The following is a 20,474-nucleotide window of genomic DNA, read 5'->3' as shown; positions in this document are numbered from 1 at the left end:
GTAAATGAAAAACAAATCATCCTCAACACATAATTATACAATCTGAGCCCAAATCCAACAATTTTGGAATGCTTTCATTCTAAACTTGTTTTAAACTCCATATTTGCTTTATATGACCACATCAGAATACCTGGAGATTTTTTTTATTGCAATATTAGCTTAATAAGGCCAAACAGTTTTCATGCTGTGTTGATTTTGGTGATTTTTGTCTGGATCAGATCTGATTGATTTGCTGTGTTTGAAGCTGATCTCTGTAACTGGCCCAAAAGTTTAAAGTCTGATCAAACTTTTCAGAATAGTGAGTTTGAGTTGGAGGAGTCACGAGTTTGGTGCATTAAATGCATTAACGTGGCAGATCCTGATCTGTTCATTTATATTGATACTATTCTGTAATGGTCACACTAAGCTCAGCAAACAATGTTTAGGCATATTTCCAACAAATAAAATATGCAAACTAACTTTTTTTTAACAGAACATAGAAAAAAAAAACATTTTAACTGTGAGAAAACCTAGAGCTTTAGAGTTTCTTCTAAAGGGGCAGTATTATGTATTTTCCATGCACATTGGAAAATGTGCCTGGCAGTACCACATAATATGTCAACTTGTTATTTGATATGTATAGCATTTTTATATGACTTGAAAGAAATATTAGTTTGTAATTTAATGCCTTGTAATTGGGCCACTTTCCTCTTTAAAAACTCTGAAACGCCACCTTCAGGAAATCACAACATGACTCCTCTATTAACTCTTTAACAACGTTTTCACCAGTGTTGCATTGAGAAGTGACTCATATAATGAGAGCTCATTATTGTTGATGCACAGTTCCACCAGGTGTTTGCTAAATGCTCCTGGCTAGTCTGAAAGAGTTGAATGTAGAGTTGCAGGGGAGGGCTGGTCTGTGAAGCTTGGGAACTGCAGCTCTGAGGAGGAGAAGGCAGAACTTGGTCCAGCCAGGTGTTTTGTAGCCAGGTGTTTTAATGGAGTTAAAGGATTTCTCAAACATGCATGAAAGAATCAAGGCAACACTCCAGGTTTTTTTTATATTTTTTTTTATAAGGAATAACATTATAACACAATGAAAAGCTAAAAAGTCAAACACAGAAATGTGCAACAACAATGAGTTTAAGCCTGAGCATGTTAAAGTTCGAAATATATATTTCAGCACTAGCGGAGATGTTGAACCATTTGAAGTTACAAATGAGAAGCAAAAACCTGAGCTACACCTGCACAGCTACTCATATGTTAGTCTTTTTGGCTGTGCAGACTGAGTAGTTCTTCTGGAATAAGACCTTAAAAGATATAACAAAAATGTCAAATATAACCAAAATCTTTCATGGCTTACTGGGAAACCATGTGAAACAAGGGAAGTTATTGTGCTAACCTCCATTAGTCATTCCACACAGGCTCATTCCACCTCCAACAGTTACGGTATTCTTCACTTCATTCATCTGCATTGCCTTTAATCACAAGCCAATTACCACCACTGCCTAATTGGCGATCATGTTAATTGTCCTATCACACTCTGTCTTGGAGGACTGTCTGCTGATAAGACTCCTAATGGATGCGTTGAAATGGGATCTGCCTCATTCAGTTCACGTTACCGTGGACGCCGAGGGAGGTTGAGCAGGCACTGAAGAGACGGTCTGACATTTGTGAGGTGTAATTGAAAGTGGGAATGAAACCCCACGTTTCAACATGCACTAGGCGCCGTGGTGTCCTGCTTCATTTCTATGCATGTGGACAGAGGAAAATCTGTTTTTAACTCCGTCTCTGGAGCCTCCAGGAAGCAATCGTTTCTTAACAACACCTCTGTTGTTAAGAACCTCTGGACCCTCGTCCAGAAACTCTGGATGGAGCAGATAGTGTGGACTAGGCGTTGGTTTTTACCAGGCTACTGTAATGCCATAATTATTTGTTTCACCGGTTACTAAGAATCATATAAATATCCTTTGTAAACAAAAGTCCACATTAGTGTAATGAAAACAGAAGCCTCTAAGTAAGAGATTCTAATCCCTGTGGCAGAACAAGGCGCCATTAAAACTATGGAATAATAGACTATTTTCTTTCAGCTGCTTTATCTTTATATTTTCAGATGAACCAAAGGAGCTACACAATTATAAATCAAATAATTTCAGTTTGGCATGTATTATAAAGAACCTTGCGTCAAGGTTTGCGTAAATATACGCACAATTATTTTCCCTGGAAAATGTGCGGCAGCCACGCAAACTTTTTCTGTGAACAATATCAAACTACAAAGGGTCAAAACTCACCTAACCACACTGAACTCTGACTACATTCAGATTTATTTTTTAGATCAAGAAGCATCAAACTCGATGTTTTTTCATGATTTTAATATTTTATTGTTTAAACGCAAACGATGAAACTGAACCGCATTTATCCTCAGACAACAACACTCACAGAAAATAAAAATAAAAGGATGTGAAAACCTCACTCAAATGTAAATAATACTTTTCAGTTTTTGTCTCATAAAGATGTACATAACTGTTCTGTGCGCCAAAGCGCATGAAATGCAGCTATGGGGTCATTTCATTCTCACAAAAATAGAAAACAAAGTTGGATCAGCAGATTAACTCCAAACAGGTCAGGTTTGATTATTTTTAAGGCAATCAAGGTGTGTATACAATCACACATATATAAGTAGCTGTGTTCAGAGATCATATTGATCTACTGGGAAATGTTGATGATGGTTTATTATTGTTTAGATTAATCCAGACATCATCCTGGAGCTCTGAGCAGAACTTAAACAAGGAGCCGAGCAGTACCGGTATCGGTGCAACTGCAGTCATCCTTCAGTCGAGCCACGCCTGCTTTGTGAATGCGCCTTTATGGACAGAAAGCATCTCTATTCTGTAAATGTACAACTTATGCACGATTTCTCTATTTAGAATAAACATCCATATTCCTCACTCAAAGGACTCTCTGACACGCTGTCTGTCTTTAAATCCCGGCTGAACGCTCTGCTGTTCAAACAGGCATTTGCACGATCTTGATTTTCTTTTTTTGATTTGGATTTTTTTTCTTTAAAATATGTTATTTTTATTTTTGTGAGGTGACGTTATGTGCCCTGAAAGCACCTTTAAAATAAAATATGTAATTATTATTATTATTATTATTAATTATTATTATTATAATAAATACTTATACTGCTACAAACAAGGACGAATTGCCATGTGATTGTTTCACGTGGTGGTATTCAGAGACCAATGCGTTACATCTGTACGAGATAAAAACTGAGGAAAAGTACTATTTACACATCCTTTTATTTTGATTTTCTTTATTTTGTGTGCTTGTTAGGTTATTGTCCGAAGACAAATGCGGTTCAGTTTCATCATTTACGTTTAAACAGTAAAATATAAAAATTATGAAAAAAACAGTGGGTTTGATGCTTGTTGGTCTAATTAACACTGAATGTAGTCAGATTTTAGGTGAGTTTTGACACTTTGTAGTTTGATATGCTAGCTGAACGGCTGCAGCTTCCCCTTGTTTATTCAACCAGTGTTGCAGTGCCACGTCCCTCTTTGTTCTTCACCACACCAGTAACACTGGGCACCAGAGACCCGCCCTGTTCTTAAGAACAGTTCAATTAATTAAATTTTTTTAAAATTTAACTTTTATTTTACCAGAATAAACAACCTAATTAAGATTAAACCTCCATTTCATTAGTCCTGGCAACAAGCAATATTGAAGTTGGGCAGAGACAAATTAGTTTAAACTATTTAAATGTTTTTATTGTGCATTTCATTTATTTTACCAGAATAAAAAATAACGGTCGGCATGTAACAGTCATGCTGAGGTCTAAGGCCTCCTACACAGCTCACGGTTTGCCCATGTGTCACCACTTCTGCCTATTTTACACGCCGGTTACTAAGAATCAGAATCATTATTCAAATCTTATTTGTTTTAAACATAAGAACAACAATGAAACGAACAAAAGCAAAAGGACAACAGGTGCTGACATCACACATTTAGTAAGAGGGGTGGGGTGGCTGGGCTATCAGGAGAACTTGACTATATGTTTCAGATGTTCAAGCTTCAGATGAAACATGACATCTTCTACCCACTGCTTATGAGCAGTAGCTCTCTTCCAATTGAAAAATATTAGTCGTCTTGCAAGTAGTGTAACAAATGTTATGACATTGGCCTGCTGCGTTGTTATTGGTGTAGCCAGAGGAATGACCCCAAATAGAGCAGTTAGACAACTTTGACCAATATTCCTCTTACATATAAATGTACATGTCCTAAAGATTTACTCCCAAAAGGAGAGAAGCCTGGGGCAAAACCAAAACATATGACTGAGATCAGCAGGGCTGTGCCCACACTTCTTCCTATTTTAACTAAAATTTCACTTTTCTTCAGGGTTTGTGTAGGAAATAATATAACTTAATAATAATATAAAACAGAAATCTGCAGCAGAATAATTCATTATGACATTACTAGTATAATTTTAAAATCCTTTGAAAATAACAGTTACAAGCAGTCACTGGTCTATAAATGAATTTCAATACATTCCACTAATTGACCCAGTAGCAGCCAAAAGCACATTATATTGTATATACACACAAGAAATTATGAAACAGTAAATGAATACAAACATATTTTAATTGTTCCCAAAGAAATAACTACTGGCTGTTTCAGGATGAACAGAGCTAAAAGCTGAGCTGTGAATCACCATTTGTCTATGGAGATGATAGAATTTGGGGGTTCACACAAGAAATGTATATTTATCCTATACACATGAGGACCATATATAGAAAACCTACAACAGTTTTATTAGAACACACATAACATTTCTGTGTTATGTGTGTTAGAACATCATGATATGAAAAGGAAAAATGATGACAGCTAGGAAAAATTAGTGGCAACCTTTGAGAAAAAATCCTAACTGCACCTAAAACTGAGCGTCTGGTCAAAACTAACGGCATAATAAGCAGTCTACAAATAATTTAAAAAAAAACAACTTTATTTCTATTTTAAAACCTACTTTTCAAGCCAAATAATGATCTAAACATCTGTATCAAGTCTGTCCAACAGACAGGAAAAAGTTGCTCCAAGAGTATCTGTGTCCTTGCAGTAATGGGTTCCTGTTTCTGGAGTTCACCATCCATAAGAAGCATGTCTAGATGTCACCCGCAGAGGATGATGGGGGTAAGGGTGACTCCTGCTCACCATTCCTCTCCATCTCCTCCTCAGAAAGCGAGTGTCACACTGAAAATGAGGATGGAAACGTCCATCTGAACAGAAAACAAAAGGTCAGGAAGCCGCTTCCTCAGCTGTTCTTCCAAGGAATTCATTCTTTACACTTGATCATGACAGCATATGTGGAGTACATGCATAAAAAAAATAAGGGAAATTAACAACTGGTGGAAAGAAGTGTCAGGATAAAGAGAATATTTATCTCACAAGCCATCTTAATACTTCTAGAAACAAGACAAAAATATATTGCATTGTGTTTCTGTGTTTGTTATGATGTAAAGCACTTTGAAATGCCTTGCTGCTGAAATGTGCTATACAAATAAAATTTGATCGATTGATTGATCCAGAAAATACCTGACAGAACCTGTGACAGCTAATCTGCTACTCTGTCTTCAGCTAATGAACTAAGAACTATGGAATAATAATAGTTAAACGGGGTAAATAGCAAAAGTGAAAAAATAACATAAAATACCAATTCAGTGATATAGTTTAATGTAGCTCATAAAACAGAACCTTGTCGTTTTATGAGGGTGAAGCTAACAAACAAAAATAGTAGCTAAGTGCTCAAACAAAGAGGAAAAGGGAAACTAGAACATTAATGACTGAATGTCCTGCTAACTAGCCATGTTTGGAGCTAGAAACTGCCGAGAGGAGACTGTAGATGTTGTATATTGACCGATGTCCAGTCAGCGTGCTGAGTCAGGCTGAAAACATGATGTCAGAAGTTGGTCACTGGTTAGGGAGTAAAGTCACCGGTTGCATTGCGACACTCTGTCTCTCTTTTCTGGCTCTTTTCTTTTGAATCTGACAAAATGCCACAGAATGAGCCAAATGTTCAACAGCTTCCATTATGTATCACATACAGATCCCCCTGCATTACTTTTCAGACTGCTGAACTGCAGCGTCGCTCCCATTACAAACGTATGCAAAACTTTGTTGATATTTTGCTAATGTTGAAAAAACACAGTTTTGCAATTGCGTTGTTGCCATTAAATAAATGCAATTAAATATTAAATTTGTTCATGTAATAAGACATTATAAACATGCTGTGACATCCTCCTCCAACCACTTCCTGTTGTATTTGTCAGCAGTAACATCTGGTTGCTGATAACTTGACTCATGCGATGTAAATTTATTTTTATAATTACAGTTTTTAATGGAAACCTGGTTACTGAAGACCTGACCCACTACAGCTGTTACTCAGTCATACAGGAAAACCTCCTGACATGTGTAAAGTTGACCTGGGTTGTGCTGCACTGAGGAGGTTCTAGTGGAATTTTCATATTTTTTTCTCCAACATTGCTGGTTCATAAGCTGCTGCTTCATGTGGTTAACTCAGTCAGGAAAACTACACAGCTTAATTATGAAGTGTTGCCTGAAAAACTCAGCTTCTGACTCAGCTCATACTGCTACAATCTATAAAAAAATCTTACTTCTATTTAGTCAGGCTAACATCAGTATGTTTCATATGTTTTATATGACTTCATAATTCGGCTTATGACATATTTCAAAGCAATTCCAGTTAACTATGGAGTAAATGATGTACACTGTCAAATTTTGAAGCATTTCAGCTCTTTCTTTTGCCTCCCCCTCTTCTTTTCAAGGGTACTGATTTCAGGACAGTTAAATCAACAACAATAAATTATCTGAAGGAGCAGCAGAAGCAACAGGTGTTTGGACAAATATGATCAGAGTTTCAAAATGTGATCAGGATGTCCCTGGATAGAAGCCTGGCATCTTAATCAGTTGGTAAAACCAAACAAATGTTCAGCTTCATTGTTCCTGAGGTGGAGTCAGGAAGCATTGCTCACCGGAACGGAGCTGGGGGCCCATGTGGGAGCGCTCTGCTCTGATCTGAGGCCGGTACTGATGTGACTGCAACATTCTGACACAAGGCAGCGTCTGAAGACCTGTCAGGAAAAAGGAAAGGAGAGGAAATGGTTGCAACTCCGATGAAATGACCAGAACTTGCTGCTGTGTGGAAAAAAGGAGGTCATGGTTCAGCAGCAGGGAAACGTCACCTGGCTGAGGAGACTGAGTGGAAAATGGACGGCCTCTGGTGGAAGAGAAGCGCTGCAGTGATGGATCTGGTGTAGACAGCATGCATGCTGGGCAGCTGCTGGAACATTGACACGTGCAACACAACTCTGATTAAGATGTCAGAGAATGGATGACAGAGTTTGTTTTTATCCATCACACAAACATGCCAAGATAATAGATTCAATCCTAAAGGCTCTGAAGAGATCCAGTCTCTATATTTGGCTGAGTTGGGTCCAACTGGTTCTCTGGACTATCAAGGCCTCTGAATCTGCAGTGTGACATTTGCTACACTTTTTTCAAAACATGAAACCATGCAAGAAACTTTGGGGGTGTTTTGAACTCAAATAAAAACAGGAGACAGAAAAACCGCTTCATGTCTTTACGTTAGATTAGTGCAACTGTGTCTTCACTAGTAAAAAAAAAAAGAAAAATCAATCAGGGAATTGCAGCTGAGCCTATTGCACTTTAAGCAGCAGACAGTGAGACGAAGCTTCCCCTACATAATGTCACCCCCCAGGAGAGCTCAGCTACATCTGTCAAGGTAATGGACTCGCCTCTCCTGAATCTTCTGCAGCTGTGAAAATAATGGTCAGATTAAAGAAATCCTCAAAGTGCTTCGTTCAACATTTAGTGATGTTAAGATATCTCCTTCTTTAAGCCAGATGAACTTCTTTCTGCACGGCCTCTTCACATTCCTTCCATGCTCTAGTTTTCCTCCACAACTAGAAAAGGTGAAATCCAGTGTTCTGGAAAACCAAGTTTATGCTCTCATGTTAAGAAGAAAGTTTAGTCCCCATAATAATAAAGCAGAATCTGCTTGAAACCCGCTTAGTGAGTTATTGTGACCTGAAAAGCTGCACCACAGACTCTGGAAAGTGAGGGGAGTTATAGTTGTATAACCCTTATGAATGTGAATTGCAATAATTTCCTGTATCCAAGTTAAAACCACTCCTTGGCTGATGTATATAAAAATCATTCCCCCTCTTGTTTACCTTTTACAAGTCAATCAAGCTAAACTAAATTAATCTTTTTGACAAAAACAAATAAAAAAAAAGCCTGATCTAGACATATTTACCGCATTACCCCCATTTACTGATGATGATCTAACTGAACTCTAGAGATATTTTAGTAAATGATAAGAGGTTTGTACTTGTACAGTATCTTATCAAATCCAGAGAACCCAAAAGCACTTCACTGTAGTGAAATTGAGTAAATTGAGTCATTTACTCAATACATTGAGTAAATGACTCAATGTATTGAGTCATTTACACACACATACACATGCTGATGGTGGCAAGCTACTGGATAGTAGCCACAGCTGTCCTCGATCAGTCTGACAGAAGTAAAGCTGCCATGCAGCAGAGCCATCAGGCGCTCTGACCAGCAGCAGGCAAGACGGGTGAAGTGTCTCGGCCAAGGACACAATGACAGAGGTGGACGGAGCAGGAATTGAACTGGCAGCCCTATTTTGGGGGGCAAACTCCTACCAGCGTTGTCACCAACATCCCAACTTAAAGTTTCAATGAGCTTTTCTCTGATTTGCTTATTGTCTTCATGCTGTAGTGTTAGGCTGGAATACTGATGACTCAACTACTGAGTCTCCATTCTACAGTATGTAGTCTTTGTAAAACTAGTAGGACCAATTGGCTGGACATCTGTTGAATTAGGTCAGTGAATTTAAGGGGTGAACATTCCCTTATTTTATCTTACATCATTTTATCTTACATCAATTTATCCAATTGACATTTTGTGGAAATGAGTTTTCACCTTGACATTACAATTGTTTTTTTATTTGGTCAAAAGTGCCACATTCTGTTGCTAAAACCAGGACAATCCTGGAGGAATAAATGTCAGAGGCTGGAGGAGACCTGAGGATGGAGGTTTAACATCCAGCGGACAACCAGCCTGAACTTCCAGACAGAGATACAATGACACAGCTTACACCACAGTCCAGTCTTAAATGCAAAAGGTGATGTTCACAGAGGCTCCATGAATAAAACTCTCTGTCAAAACTATCGAAGAAAAATTAACACAAATTTCAGTCTCTAATCTAGAAAGCTGGAAGTCACTCTAAAAGGCTTGCAGCTGTTAGTAGTTACGAAGGGGATGGAATAAAAATGCACACCACACTTTCCAGATTTGTTTTTGAAGCTGAAGTAATATTTTGTTTCTATTCTACAGAATCTCAAAAAATACATTTAAGTTCATGATTTTGTGATAAAATATGAAAACGTTGGAGTGTACAGTATATGTTTTAAAAGGAATGCAAGACAAATTATATGTTAGATATGAAGACATGAAACTTGTGCCTCACCTGTGATTGGTGGAGGAAGCTGGAACCTGTCCAATGTGTCGCTGTGCTGCCACTTGCGATGACTCCAACAGCTCTGGGGAAGTTCTGGGGTGAACACTTGTATGAAAATTTTAATGTATCTACATAGCAGATATAAATAATATTTCATGCAACTTGCATTATGTAAATCAAACTGGGCCAACTCTGTTTTAGTTTTCAAACCTGAGTGAGGAGGGGGTCGTTGGAAGAACCAATGAGGTGCAATCTGACAGCGTTCCAATCCTCCTCTGTGATGCAGAGATACTGAGGCAGAAAATAAAATCCATCAATTGTTACATCACATTCTACACACACACACACCAGAGCTCCCTTCACTTCACCCATCAAACACACACATACATTGATCAACAACTGGGGGTTAAATGTCTGACCTAATAATGTGCCAAGGAAGGAACATGGCTATGGCTGAATGTATTAATAAAACTATGTATTACAATTACAATATTATATATTTCGCTGTATTCCTCTTCTTAAAATTAACTCTTGAACATATTTTTATATTGATGTAATTTGTTACTATACAAATAAAACCTGATTTGATTTGACTGTTAAAATAATATTTATTCACACAACTGTAATCTTGAAATTATATTTACATGACCTTGTGAGACTTGAGGGCCGCATAAATACCTATGGATGACCAGATTTGGCCCACAGATGTTGAGTCTGGCACACATGCACAAAAGCAACAAATATCACATGCAACACACAAAATACAAATGCAGTTTAATGCATTACTTATAGTTCCCAACTGCTGAAGTTCAGTTCAGGAAAAAACTAAAGGCAATTCAGTCCATTCCAGGTTTTAACACAGATTCTTTCCAAACACTGCAGCTATTTGACTCAGAAAGCTCCAGTCTAATAACACTGTCTGGCATTATGCTCATTGCACCCTTTGTTTCTCCTCTTAGGTCCATGCTTGTACATTTGAATTTTTTTTTAATTCAAAGTATCATGACCCTGAGCCAACAGAAGACCAGGCAGGAGATTCTGAAGGGTCCCTGGTAGACCTTATCTGACTGGAAACCCCAAGTCTGGACATAAATTTCACTCCAAGTAAACTATGTTTGTGAGGTTTGAATGGTCATTATACCGTTTCTACACATGAAATATAATTTTATTTCATCACTTTTTTGTTTGGTCAATGAGTGGCACACTTGGACTGTTCTAAATAAATCCTCTAGACAGCAGATTGTATCAGCAATTAATGATGTTGAAACAACAAGGTCTGAACAGACAGATTCAGGTTCAGAGAAAAATCCTCAGTAAGACATCAGACCATACCATTGTGATATGGTCTGATGTCTTACTGAGATCAGACCATATCATTGTAATATGGTCTACATTATTCAGCTTGTGTGCTGACCTTGCTGTGGACGGCTGTAGAGCTCGACTCCCCATGCATCAGCGACATGCCTGAGCAGGAGGCTGCTGATCCTTCGGTGGGTCACCGCGTCCCAGTGGATCCCGTCCTGGCATGTGGTGGTGGAGGCTGTGGCGGAAGTAAAAATGCAGATACACAACATCCAAGCCAATGAAATCTGCCAGCTTCATACTGTAGATGAAGCTGGCATTATGACATCAATGATGTCATAATGCAGCATGGGACCCAAATGGCTGACCTGCAGAGCAGAATGTGGAAAACGGATATTTCTGTTTAGTTCAGTTAATTTTAATGGAGCTGGTTCAAAACAAATCCTAATCCTTAGAGAAAGTATTCTGAGAAATCAATGATTTGATCTCCAATCGACTTTAAGAAATTATTAAATTTTTAATTAGTCTGCATCAGTACATAGTCAAAATGCAATTATAATTATATTTTGCTTAATCTCATAAACAAGTGAATGTGAAAGAATTTTCACATTCACCTGTATGAACCTAAAAACATTAACCTCAAAGTGAAATTAATATATATATATATATATATATATATATATATATATATAAAAACACCAACATTTCTCTTAAACAGGAAGGTTTTTGTTTGTTAGGAACTGAAAGGAAAAAAACAACAAAAACACTTCTTTTACCACTCCTACATTTCTACTTTCTCCCAGCATCTCACATAGAGGACTCTAGCCAAACTCATGATTGAATGATCTTAAAAATTCACTGTATGCTTTGGATAGCCATGAAGTGATGCAGTCATTTAATAATAATAACAATAATACATACAATTTTTATAATGTTTTTTTGCTAACACATTTAAATCAGGTTCCCAGATTTTTCCATCCTTTGTGTGTGAATTAGTGACAAACATGTTTGTAGCATTCTTATTTCTAATACAATTCTTTAAATATGACTTAAAGCTGAGAAAATGGCTGATGCTTTGATGTGTATTCTACCTCTAAATCTAATCAGTTTGACTTCTGTCAGTTCTGTCACGATGCAATTACTAAAAAAATGTCTTTATTAAAAAATAATTTATTTTACATAACTGCTTTAGGAGTTGTTAAATAGTTAAATTTATATTTTATCAGATGACTGATGAATATTGCACTGTGCTACAAACAAGGCATTTAGTCTAGCTTTAGTCTTTCATTGAACTTGCAGAAACTACAGCAGCTGCAGTGTACCACAGCAAAGAAAAAATAATGTAGAAAAACCCTTGAACGTTTAAGAAAAAAAAACTTGTATTCTTTTTTTCTCACTTTTCTCACTTTTCTCTGTGCTACACACAGATTTGTTGCCATAGCAACCAAGTGACAACAAATATACTAAATGACAGCAGAGGTTATGTTCAAGTATCAGGATTCAACACCATAAACACAGAAACATTTCCCACACAAAGAACAGAACAGTCTGTTACAGTATCATGTTTTCATGGTTGGTGGTTAATTTGCAATCATTTACAAGTGATTTTCAGAACATAGCAGTGGTTGATTAGCTAATTTAAACATCTGCTCTACTGATCTGTCAAGAGTTGCTCTTTCAATCGTTACTTTTTTAAATTAAAACTTAACATGTGAAATGTGACAGCCTTGGATCTTGCGAAATTATTCCACTTTCTACTGTTGCCATTAGCTGACTGCATTTCTTTTACAGTGGAATTGTTTATTTTTCTTATTTTTGGATGTAATTTGTATAATTATTATTAGAGAAAGAGAAAATCCAGAAGTAATATTTACACAAAAAAACTAAGAGTTGTGCATAAAACGTTAGGTCCTCCACAGTCCATCATTAATTCTGCCTTATACCAGATCATGTGATCAGTGGACAGATTAGAAATGACATGACTGGTATGCTTTCTGTCTGATTTCTTGATTTTTTCCTCACCATTCTCCTCCTCAGACCCAGGCCTATGCAGGAAAAATCCAGTGAATGCTGAAGCCCAACAATGCTGATGTTTTTCAGAATCAAAATCCATGGCTAAGACTGTGTGAACAAACAAGAAATTTGACCTTGGCTTTAAATGCTCACAGCTTACAGACATCAAGTACAAACAGATAAACTTTAGAGGGATAAACTAAAGAAGGAACAGTATATATGTATGTTTATGTACAGCCACTTTTTATATAAGGGAATAAAAGAAGGGCAGGCTGTGGAAGTACAAATATGCAGTTTGTATCCAGGATGTGTGTCATCTGCAGAGATGTTAACTGCTGTTTTCCTAACCTCTGACCCGTACAAGTCTGGGATGGAAGGAAGGTCTGCCCTGATGATCCTCTTGATAGACCTAATTGTTCATTGCAAATTGGACCTGTCCTGTTCTGTGGATGAACCGAGCCAAACCCCACAGTGATGGACAGAGCTGACGTCATTATTCATTCTGTTCTGAATAATCACAGTACAGATGATGAGCAGCACAAGCTGAAGCCAGTAATTCATACTTCTCAAGTTGTCCTGGAAAGTCCAGTATCTCCTAGGGCTATTTCTAAGCAGTGTGAACGTTTATATTTCATACGTCCAATATCTGCAGAACTACTGCAGCCATAATGATTCAGTTTCAAGAACAAACAGTTTTGTATAATTGTTAAAATCTAAATTTTTAATGGGACCCCATGCTAAAACCATGTGATAATGACCCTTACTTCAGGTGCCAGGAATCCACCCTTGATCTTGCTTCCAAGCAGCATGGCCAGAACCCAAACGATGAGACAATTGTGGCAAGCAATCGTTTTGATCTCACTAAAAAATCTGATGAGGTTCTCTTTGTATTCAGCAACACTCTGCAGGCCATACCTGTGATTAAAAATAAAGAGATTTAGATTTCTGTGAACTGAACAGGTTATAGGTTTATCTGTAAGGATTGATTTTGTAGAAAAAAAAGTTACCTTGTATAAAACTTTGGCTTTTTAAAAAATTATGTGTGGTAATAAAAGTTAAAATAATGAAAGACTCAAGCTGTTAAGAAGCTCATTATTTCATTCACATGATAGGAGTAGCAAATGTCTGATGTTAAAGAAAATATCTGGCTTTCCTTTACCACACCAAGTTAATCAATCAAGTTTATTTGTACAAGAAATTTCAGCAACAAGGCAGAATCAAAGCCTCTCTGTGGGCTGCCACCTTATCGTGGTGGAGGGGTTTGAGTGCCCCAGTGATCCTAGGCGCTATGCTGTCTGGGGCTTTATGCCCCTGGCAGGGGCACCTAAGGCAGACAGGTCCTAGGTGAGGAACCAGACTGAGCGCAGCCTGAAGACCCCTTATGATGAGCAATAACAATGGATCTAGTGTTCCCTCACCCAGACGTGGGTCACTGGGGCCCCACTCTGGAGCAAGGCCTGGAGGAGAGGCACGTTGGCAAGCACCTGGTGGCCGGGCTTCTACCCATGGAGCCCAGCCGGGCTCAGCCCGAAGAGGAGACGTGGGTCCCCTTTCCCATGGGCCCACCACCTGTGGGAGGGACCAAAGGGGTCGGATGCAGTGTGGGATGGGTGGTCCCTGGTGGTCCGATTCTCGGTTGCAGAAGCTGGCTCTTGGGAATGTCACCTCTCTGGTGAGGAAGGAGCTGGAGCTGGTGTGTGAGGTTGAGAGGTTGCGGCTAGAAATAGTCGGTCTCACCTCGACATATGTATGGAACCAGTCTCCTTGAGAGGGGCTGGACATACTTTCACTTTGCAGTTGCCCATGGTGAGAGGTGCTGGGCAGGAGTGGGCATACTGGTTGCTCCCTATCTTGGTGCCTGTATGTTGTGGTTTACCCTGGTGAACGAGAGGGTAGGCTCCCTCTGGGTACGGGTGGAGGGACGGGTTCTGACTGTTTGTGCTTTTACCGGCCGAATGACAGTTTAGATTATGCACCCTTCTTGGAGTCCTTGCAGAGAAGCTCTCGATATACCGAGATAAATGTGCCATTTATAATGTTTTGAGACAAGATTCGATTTGTTTGTCTTCTGTACTTGCACAAAAAAAACAGACTGTCACTTCTATTTCCAGTTTCCATGACATGTTTGTTTAAAACCACAAAGTTAACAGTTGAGGGGACTTGAGCTAACCCCAGCAGCCATTAATTGGGAGGTTATAAACAAATGGTGCATATCTAATATTTTCCATGTGATAATATCTGGAATGACGTGGGAATTTGTTAGAGAAAATGTTACATTTGAAGTGCCCTGCCTTGGTGAAAATTATTTCAAACAAATCATAATTAAAGATGCATATGGTGTTCTTATGCACCTTCAAGCAGCTCATTGTTTTTCCTGCCTCATCTTGGCTTAAAATATAAAAAGATACCAGAGCAAGCAGGAGCAATCGAACAGAAAAGTTAATATTCAATCTCACATTTGAACAAATTACTTTTGTCAATTTGCTACTAAAATGCTGAAAAATTTTACTAAGATGAAGCAGGAATGAAACCACCATGTTGGTGTAGGTTTTCATCCAGTACATGCCAGTCCTTAGTGCCAAACCAACAGGAAACTGGGCTTTTTTGCTTGTTTCTTAAAGAAGTTTAGGCTTTCATAGAGTTCCTACAGTTCTAGTCCTGGGTTGAGAGAACCAAGCTCATAAATATCTTGAATATCACACTAAAGGTGCTTTTCTACTGACAAGTCAAACACTAACCAACCAGTTAATGTGCAGTTCTGTTCTATCCCAGGTAGAGAGCTTCTCCATTACATGGTATTCTTCACTATTGTGGAGTACAGCAGCTGTGATCAACTCTCCTGATGTTTGCAGCAACACTCCGTAATGCAAAACCTCCAGGTTCTGGTTCTGATGGACTCAAATAAACCCAGATATTTTATTTTGTCTTACAAAAATTCATTGCTGGCCCAAACATAATGGCAAAGGCTCATTATCTTATGCATAGCTGATTGTTCAGCTATGCATAACAATTTAATTAAATTCTGGCACTTTACCGTTTTAAATGTGCAACCTTTAGGATTTAGATAATGCAGTCAAAAGATGTAAACCAATAGCCACTCATGGACTTTATTTATTTTATTCAAAGGAAAAGGAAAATTCAAATCTCCAGCTAATACTATGTAGTTCCATTAAACTGCCACTCAGACAGAATGCTGACCACAGCTTCACAGTTTCTCTCTTCTTTATTGCTGTTTGTTCTTCAGAGCAATGAGCTGCTAGCAGTGTTGCTAAATCACGGTCATTCCACTCCAAAACTTAACACATGTGTTCCTGCCACTACTCCTGAAAATTCATAATTATGCTCCTCTGTACTGAGCAGCTCTCTGATAGCAGACAGCATATCAGTGGTCCACAGCTCCAGTGGAAAAGCATTTTAAGAGGACTATTGCAGTTTCAAGTCATTGGCTTAACCAGCCATCCTGTGAGCCAATTGAATTATTGTTGCTTCCTATTGGGAAATATTATGTCTCAGTCATGTTTCAGGTGTGGATCATTATGAAAGTACCAGGCAACAACAGTCAAGGTTGTACTGCTGGTTAGTAGTATTTGTTTATACCATGGATTCCTTCTTTCACTCCATAGATAAATTGGACTAAAATAGTCATGTTACCTGGTGAGGTCCCAGACACAAGAGCTGACGATCACAACATCTGGTTTCAGTCCGTGCCGAAAGTCCTCCAAAATGCTCTTCATGTATGGAGAGTGGATTCTTGTCAGGAAGTAATATCGCAACAAGTGGTGGCTGGAGCGGTACTGCCTGACCTCTTTGTATTTTGTCCCATTTGTCATTGGACCCAAGCAACCTCCTTCAACCAGAGTGTCCTTCTCAAAGGAAAACTCACCCTGGGTCACAGAAAGATAAGTTACAAATAATTTGGATTATCTCATTTCAGTTCATACAAAACTCTTATCATAAAATCAAATGAAATTTCTTATGGTAAAGCTAAAGACAAAAGCGCATAGACAATCAGAACCTGGCTAGTCTACAGTATGTCTATAAAAACAGACTGTTTTTGGCCTGTGTACACAGATGTTCATTTGTTTGTCCAGAAAGATCACCTAAACTTGACCTCTTTTTGTCTGCAGTGAATGTGATTATAACCTTCCGACCTTGTCCTGGGAATGGAAGGAATGTGTTTTGTGAAACACAAGGTGTTTTGGACAAGCCTTCAAAATCATTTGGACTATCCAAGCCAGTAGATGGAAATATCTCATTTTCATTCCTTTTTTTTTGCAACATTTTAAAAGTTTACAGTTTTGCTTCAGATATAGGTTTGATTAGTTATTTCAGACAGTTCAAGGAGTTTGTTTCTTTTAGAGAGGAAATCCTAGCATCCCAGTCCTCCGAGTTACTTTGTTAGATAAGTGGAATTGTAGCCATTTTAGTGCTTAAGAGACCAGCTATGAGGGATTTTTATTTAACTGTTCATCAGGGTTTTGTGTGAGTGTTTGTGCTCTCACACAAACATTGTGCTAATTTATTTTACCATTTCCCCCTCGGCAGTCTAACTTATTTGAACAGCTTTTAACCAAAATCATTTAAGAAGTGTCTAAGGCCAGCATAGTCCTGTTTCAGCCTTCTCTTCTTTTCCATTAAAATATTTATCTATTTTTAATCTTGGAACCACGCTTACAATTGGTCCAGGGTATTTTATATGAATTGTGACCAAAGTATGATCAACACCATTCAATATTCCAACAATAGATCTTTTTGAGAATCCCAAAATCCTCCTCTTTGTCTTAGCAGCAAGAACTGATTGATCTTTCCTCATTGTCCATTAAGCACATTTATCTAGGCAGCTTTTGTCTTGCCATCTACAGCAGCTGTTTCAGATATTGTCAGAGCTCATGGAACTCTTGAGACACTGGAGTGTAAGGCAGAACAAAGACATATTTTGTTCTTCCATCATTTAAGCATCAGTCAATGAAATACCCCCGCATTCCTCGGACCAAACTTTGCAAACTGGAACTGGAACATAATTTAACGAAGCTTCGAAGGCAAATAATTTGCCAGAAAAATGTTTTAACAATGGAGGTACATGAATTATTCGAGGAATTATTACAGCCCTAAATCAACAGTGAAAAAAATCTGTTTCTGCCACCAATTAAATATTCAAGAAAATGGTTGATGGATTAAATTATTGGACCATGTATCTATTACTAGTAATGAACACAGTAGCTCCAAGTGTTTGTGCTTTTTGTTTATGACAGTGTAAAGATCTCCTTGTTATATGTTGAGTGTGTGATTTCTGGCAGAATATGGCATAGGTGACATCTAAACTTTTGGATTAATGTGTGAGGTATTTGTCACACTTTATGCTTAAGTGTGACAGCAGAATGGATTCCATCATTTTGTGGTAAAGACAAGGGAGAAGAAAGATTTACTTTGGACTTGAGTTGAGATAGGGTAAGGTGGTGATCCGTCTGAAGCAACACCACCAGGTCTTTATACATGGAGCGTTGCACTGGAATGGAAGAACAAACAACAGGAATCAGATCAGAGCAGTTAAAATGAAACATTAGAGCTTGAACAGCAGACAGGCAGCTGAGAATGTAAATCATGCACACAGCTGCTACACTGGAAGACTGTATCTGGCATTCTGCCTCATTAAACTGGTTATGGCCAAAAGCTTTGGCTGCAACACAAGTGTTGTGGTTTTAACTATTTTTAAATGATGTTTTCTATGACTTACTGAATATAAATGTAAAACATTTAATTAGCAATAACCAAATTTATGTCAGAATATATGTTTTGTGTTGTGATCTTTAAGCCATGGTGCTTTATCATGCTGGAAAATACACAGATCATTAACAGATTGCTCCTGGATTGTTGGACAAAGTTGTTGTATTTTAAATTTGATTCCAACGTTTATTCTTATCAATGACATTAAACAAAATTCTAAGTACCCATCCCTGGTCATTCAAAAAAAAAAATGCACACATGGATTACGTCAGGATTTATGGAAGGCCCTCGCTTTTTCTTAACTGGACAAATAATTTTCTAAATGTGTTGAGCAACCTTGGAGAGCCACCATCATCTAGGATTTGTCAGACACACCAATCTCTTGTGCTGCATCTTCTGCAGTATTTCAGTCTATTCTTGATCTTTTTCTTGGACAAAGCACTTCTTTGCTGCTGTGGTTGTTGTCAACTTACTGTGGTCGAAGTTGACCACACACTGACTTGCAGCTGCTGTTGCTCTGGTGGCAACATTCTGACTGCATATCTGGGACTCTTAAACATCTTTCTGAACTGAACATTTCATGCAGAGATTATTTTTGATTCAGAAAAATGTTTTTTATGCTGCCACAGTCTTAGCATGGCAGGATGTTTGTTTTTACTGAATTGCTAATCCAATTTCCAGCAATCTAATTACCCATGGTGAGAAAAACTACAGTGTGAGCTTTGACTGTCAAAGTTTAGTATACAATATTTAAACAGACATAATGAGAAAGAACACAGAATCATCTAAAAATTTACATAAGATTTGATACCAAAATGTTGGAAAAATATTTGTGTCACTGTCAAAACTTTTGCCAAGAGACAATTATTAAATATATGTGCTTTGCTTTGGAAATAAACAATATATTTGAGATTTGTAGAATTAAATATGTACAACTGATTTTGAACAATATTTTATTACTCACCCGAACCACCTAGAATGACCACAAACTTGTTGTGTAAAAGCTGCCTGGCTTGGCTCTTTGTTACCATGGAGCTCATAGCTGATCGGCTTTCACAGCACTGATGGTTGAGACTGAGGGAACAAATATAATGCATCGTCATCTCATCTAATTAAAAAAGACATTATGTCCACCAATATTAATGTTTTTTTGTACAGTCTTAAGAAATAAGTGCTATGAATTCCACATTTATTGCATAAACGCACTTAAACACCAGGTCAGAATAATGTTCATAATTGATTGCGAGGAAGCATCTTGGTTTGGAAATACAAGCTGCAACAGGCTTACTTACACTTAAAACTACACAGTTCTGATCAAAATAAAAAAGTCCTGCTGGTTCACAATCAGGTAGTAACCTGCTTTTAAATAAAGGAGCAATAGAGAACTCCATTTAAACTACATACACTGTTCATCAGCTGATCAAAGGTTTAGGACCATAAGTGAAAAACACCCAAGGCAAACAGAAATGTGGCAAAAAATGGATTCAGCAAGCAACTTCATTGTTTAGAATCACTTCAAAACTCTGCAGGCTGGTGGGACTGTCGCTCCACATGTTGAAGACATCCACACTGTTTTTATAATCCTCTGTCTATCTATCGAGCAATGTTTTCAATAAGACTTAGATCAGCAGAACATTCAGGATGACATGTTCAGTCAGACAGGTGCTGTGAGCTGTCATCACTAAGACAGAGACCCTCAGTCAGAGGGACGCCAGTTCAGCAGAAACAGTTCCACTCTCATCCGCTGCCTGGAGCTCCGTTAGAGCAGAAAGCTCCCAGACTGTGATGGTGATCTGCTGTGCTGTGTAGAAACATCTGCAGCTGGATCTCCTCATCATGTCTGTAATATTGATGATGAGTTTATTCCTTGGAGTAC

At 38.1% G+C, this 20,474-nt stretch overlaps 1 protein-coding gene across 1 annotated transcript; it reads right to left on the bottom strand.

Annotated features, from left to right (window-relative positions):
• Nucleotides 1-4,602: 4,602 nt before the first annotated feature.
• On the bottom strand, nt 4,603-19,629 carry LOC102218471 (PC-esterase domain-containing protein 1A-like). The gene is given in 10 exon segments (XM_023346634.1): nt 4,603-5,252; nt 7,026-7,124; nt 7,236-7,361; nt 9,569-9,850; nt 10,974-11,100; nt 11,102-11,174; nt 13,619-13,789; nt 16,526-16,758; nt 18,301-18,380; nt 19,563-19,629. Coding segments are annotated over 10 exon segments (1,395 nt in total). The 3' UTR covers nt 4,603-5,115.
• Nucleotides 19,630-20,474: the final 845 nt, after the last annotated feature.

Source organism: Xiphophorus maculatus, chromosome 14, assembly GCF_002775205.1.
Source record: "Xiphophorus maculatus strain JP 163 A chromosome 14, X_maculatus-5.0-male, whole genome shotgun sequence".
Taxonomy (NCBI): domain Eukaryota; kingdom Metazoa; phylum Chordata; class Actinopteri; order Cyprinodontiformes; family Poeciliidae; genus Xiphophorus; species Xiphophorus maculatus.
Note: the sequence above shows the minus strand (reverse complement) of the source record. Positions and strands in the feature narration are given on the sequence as shown.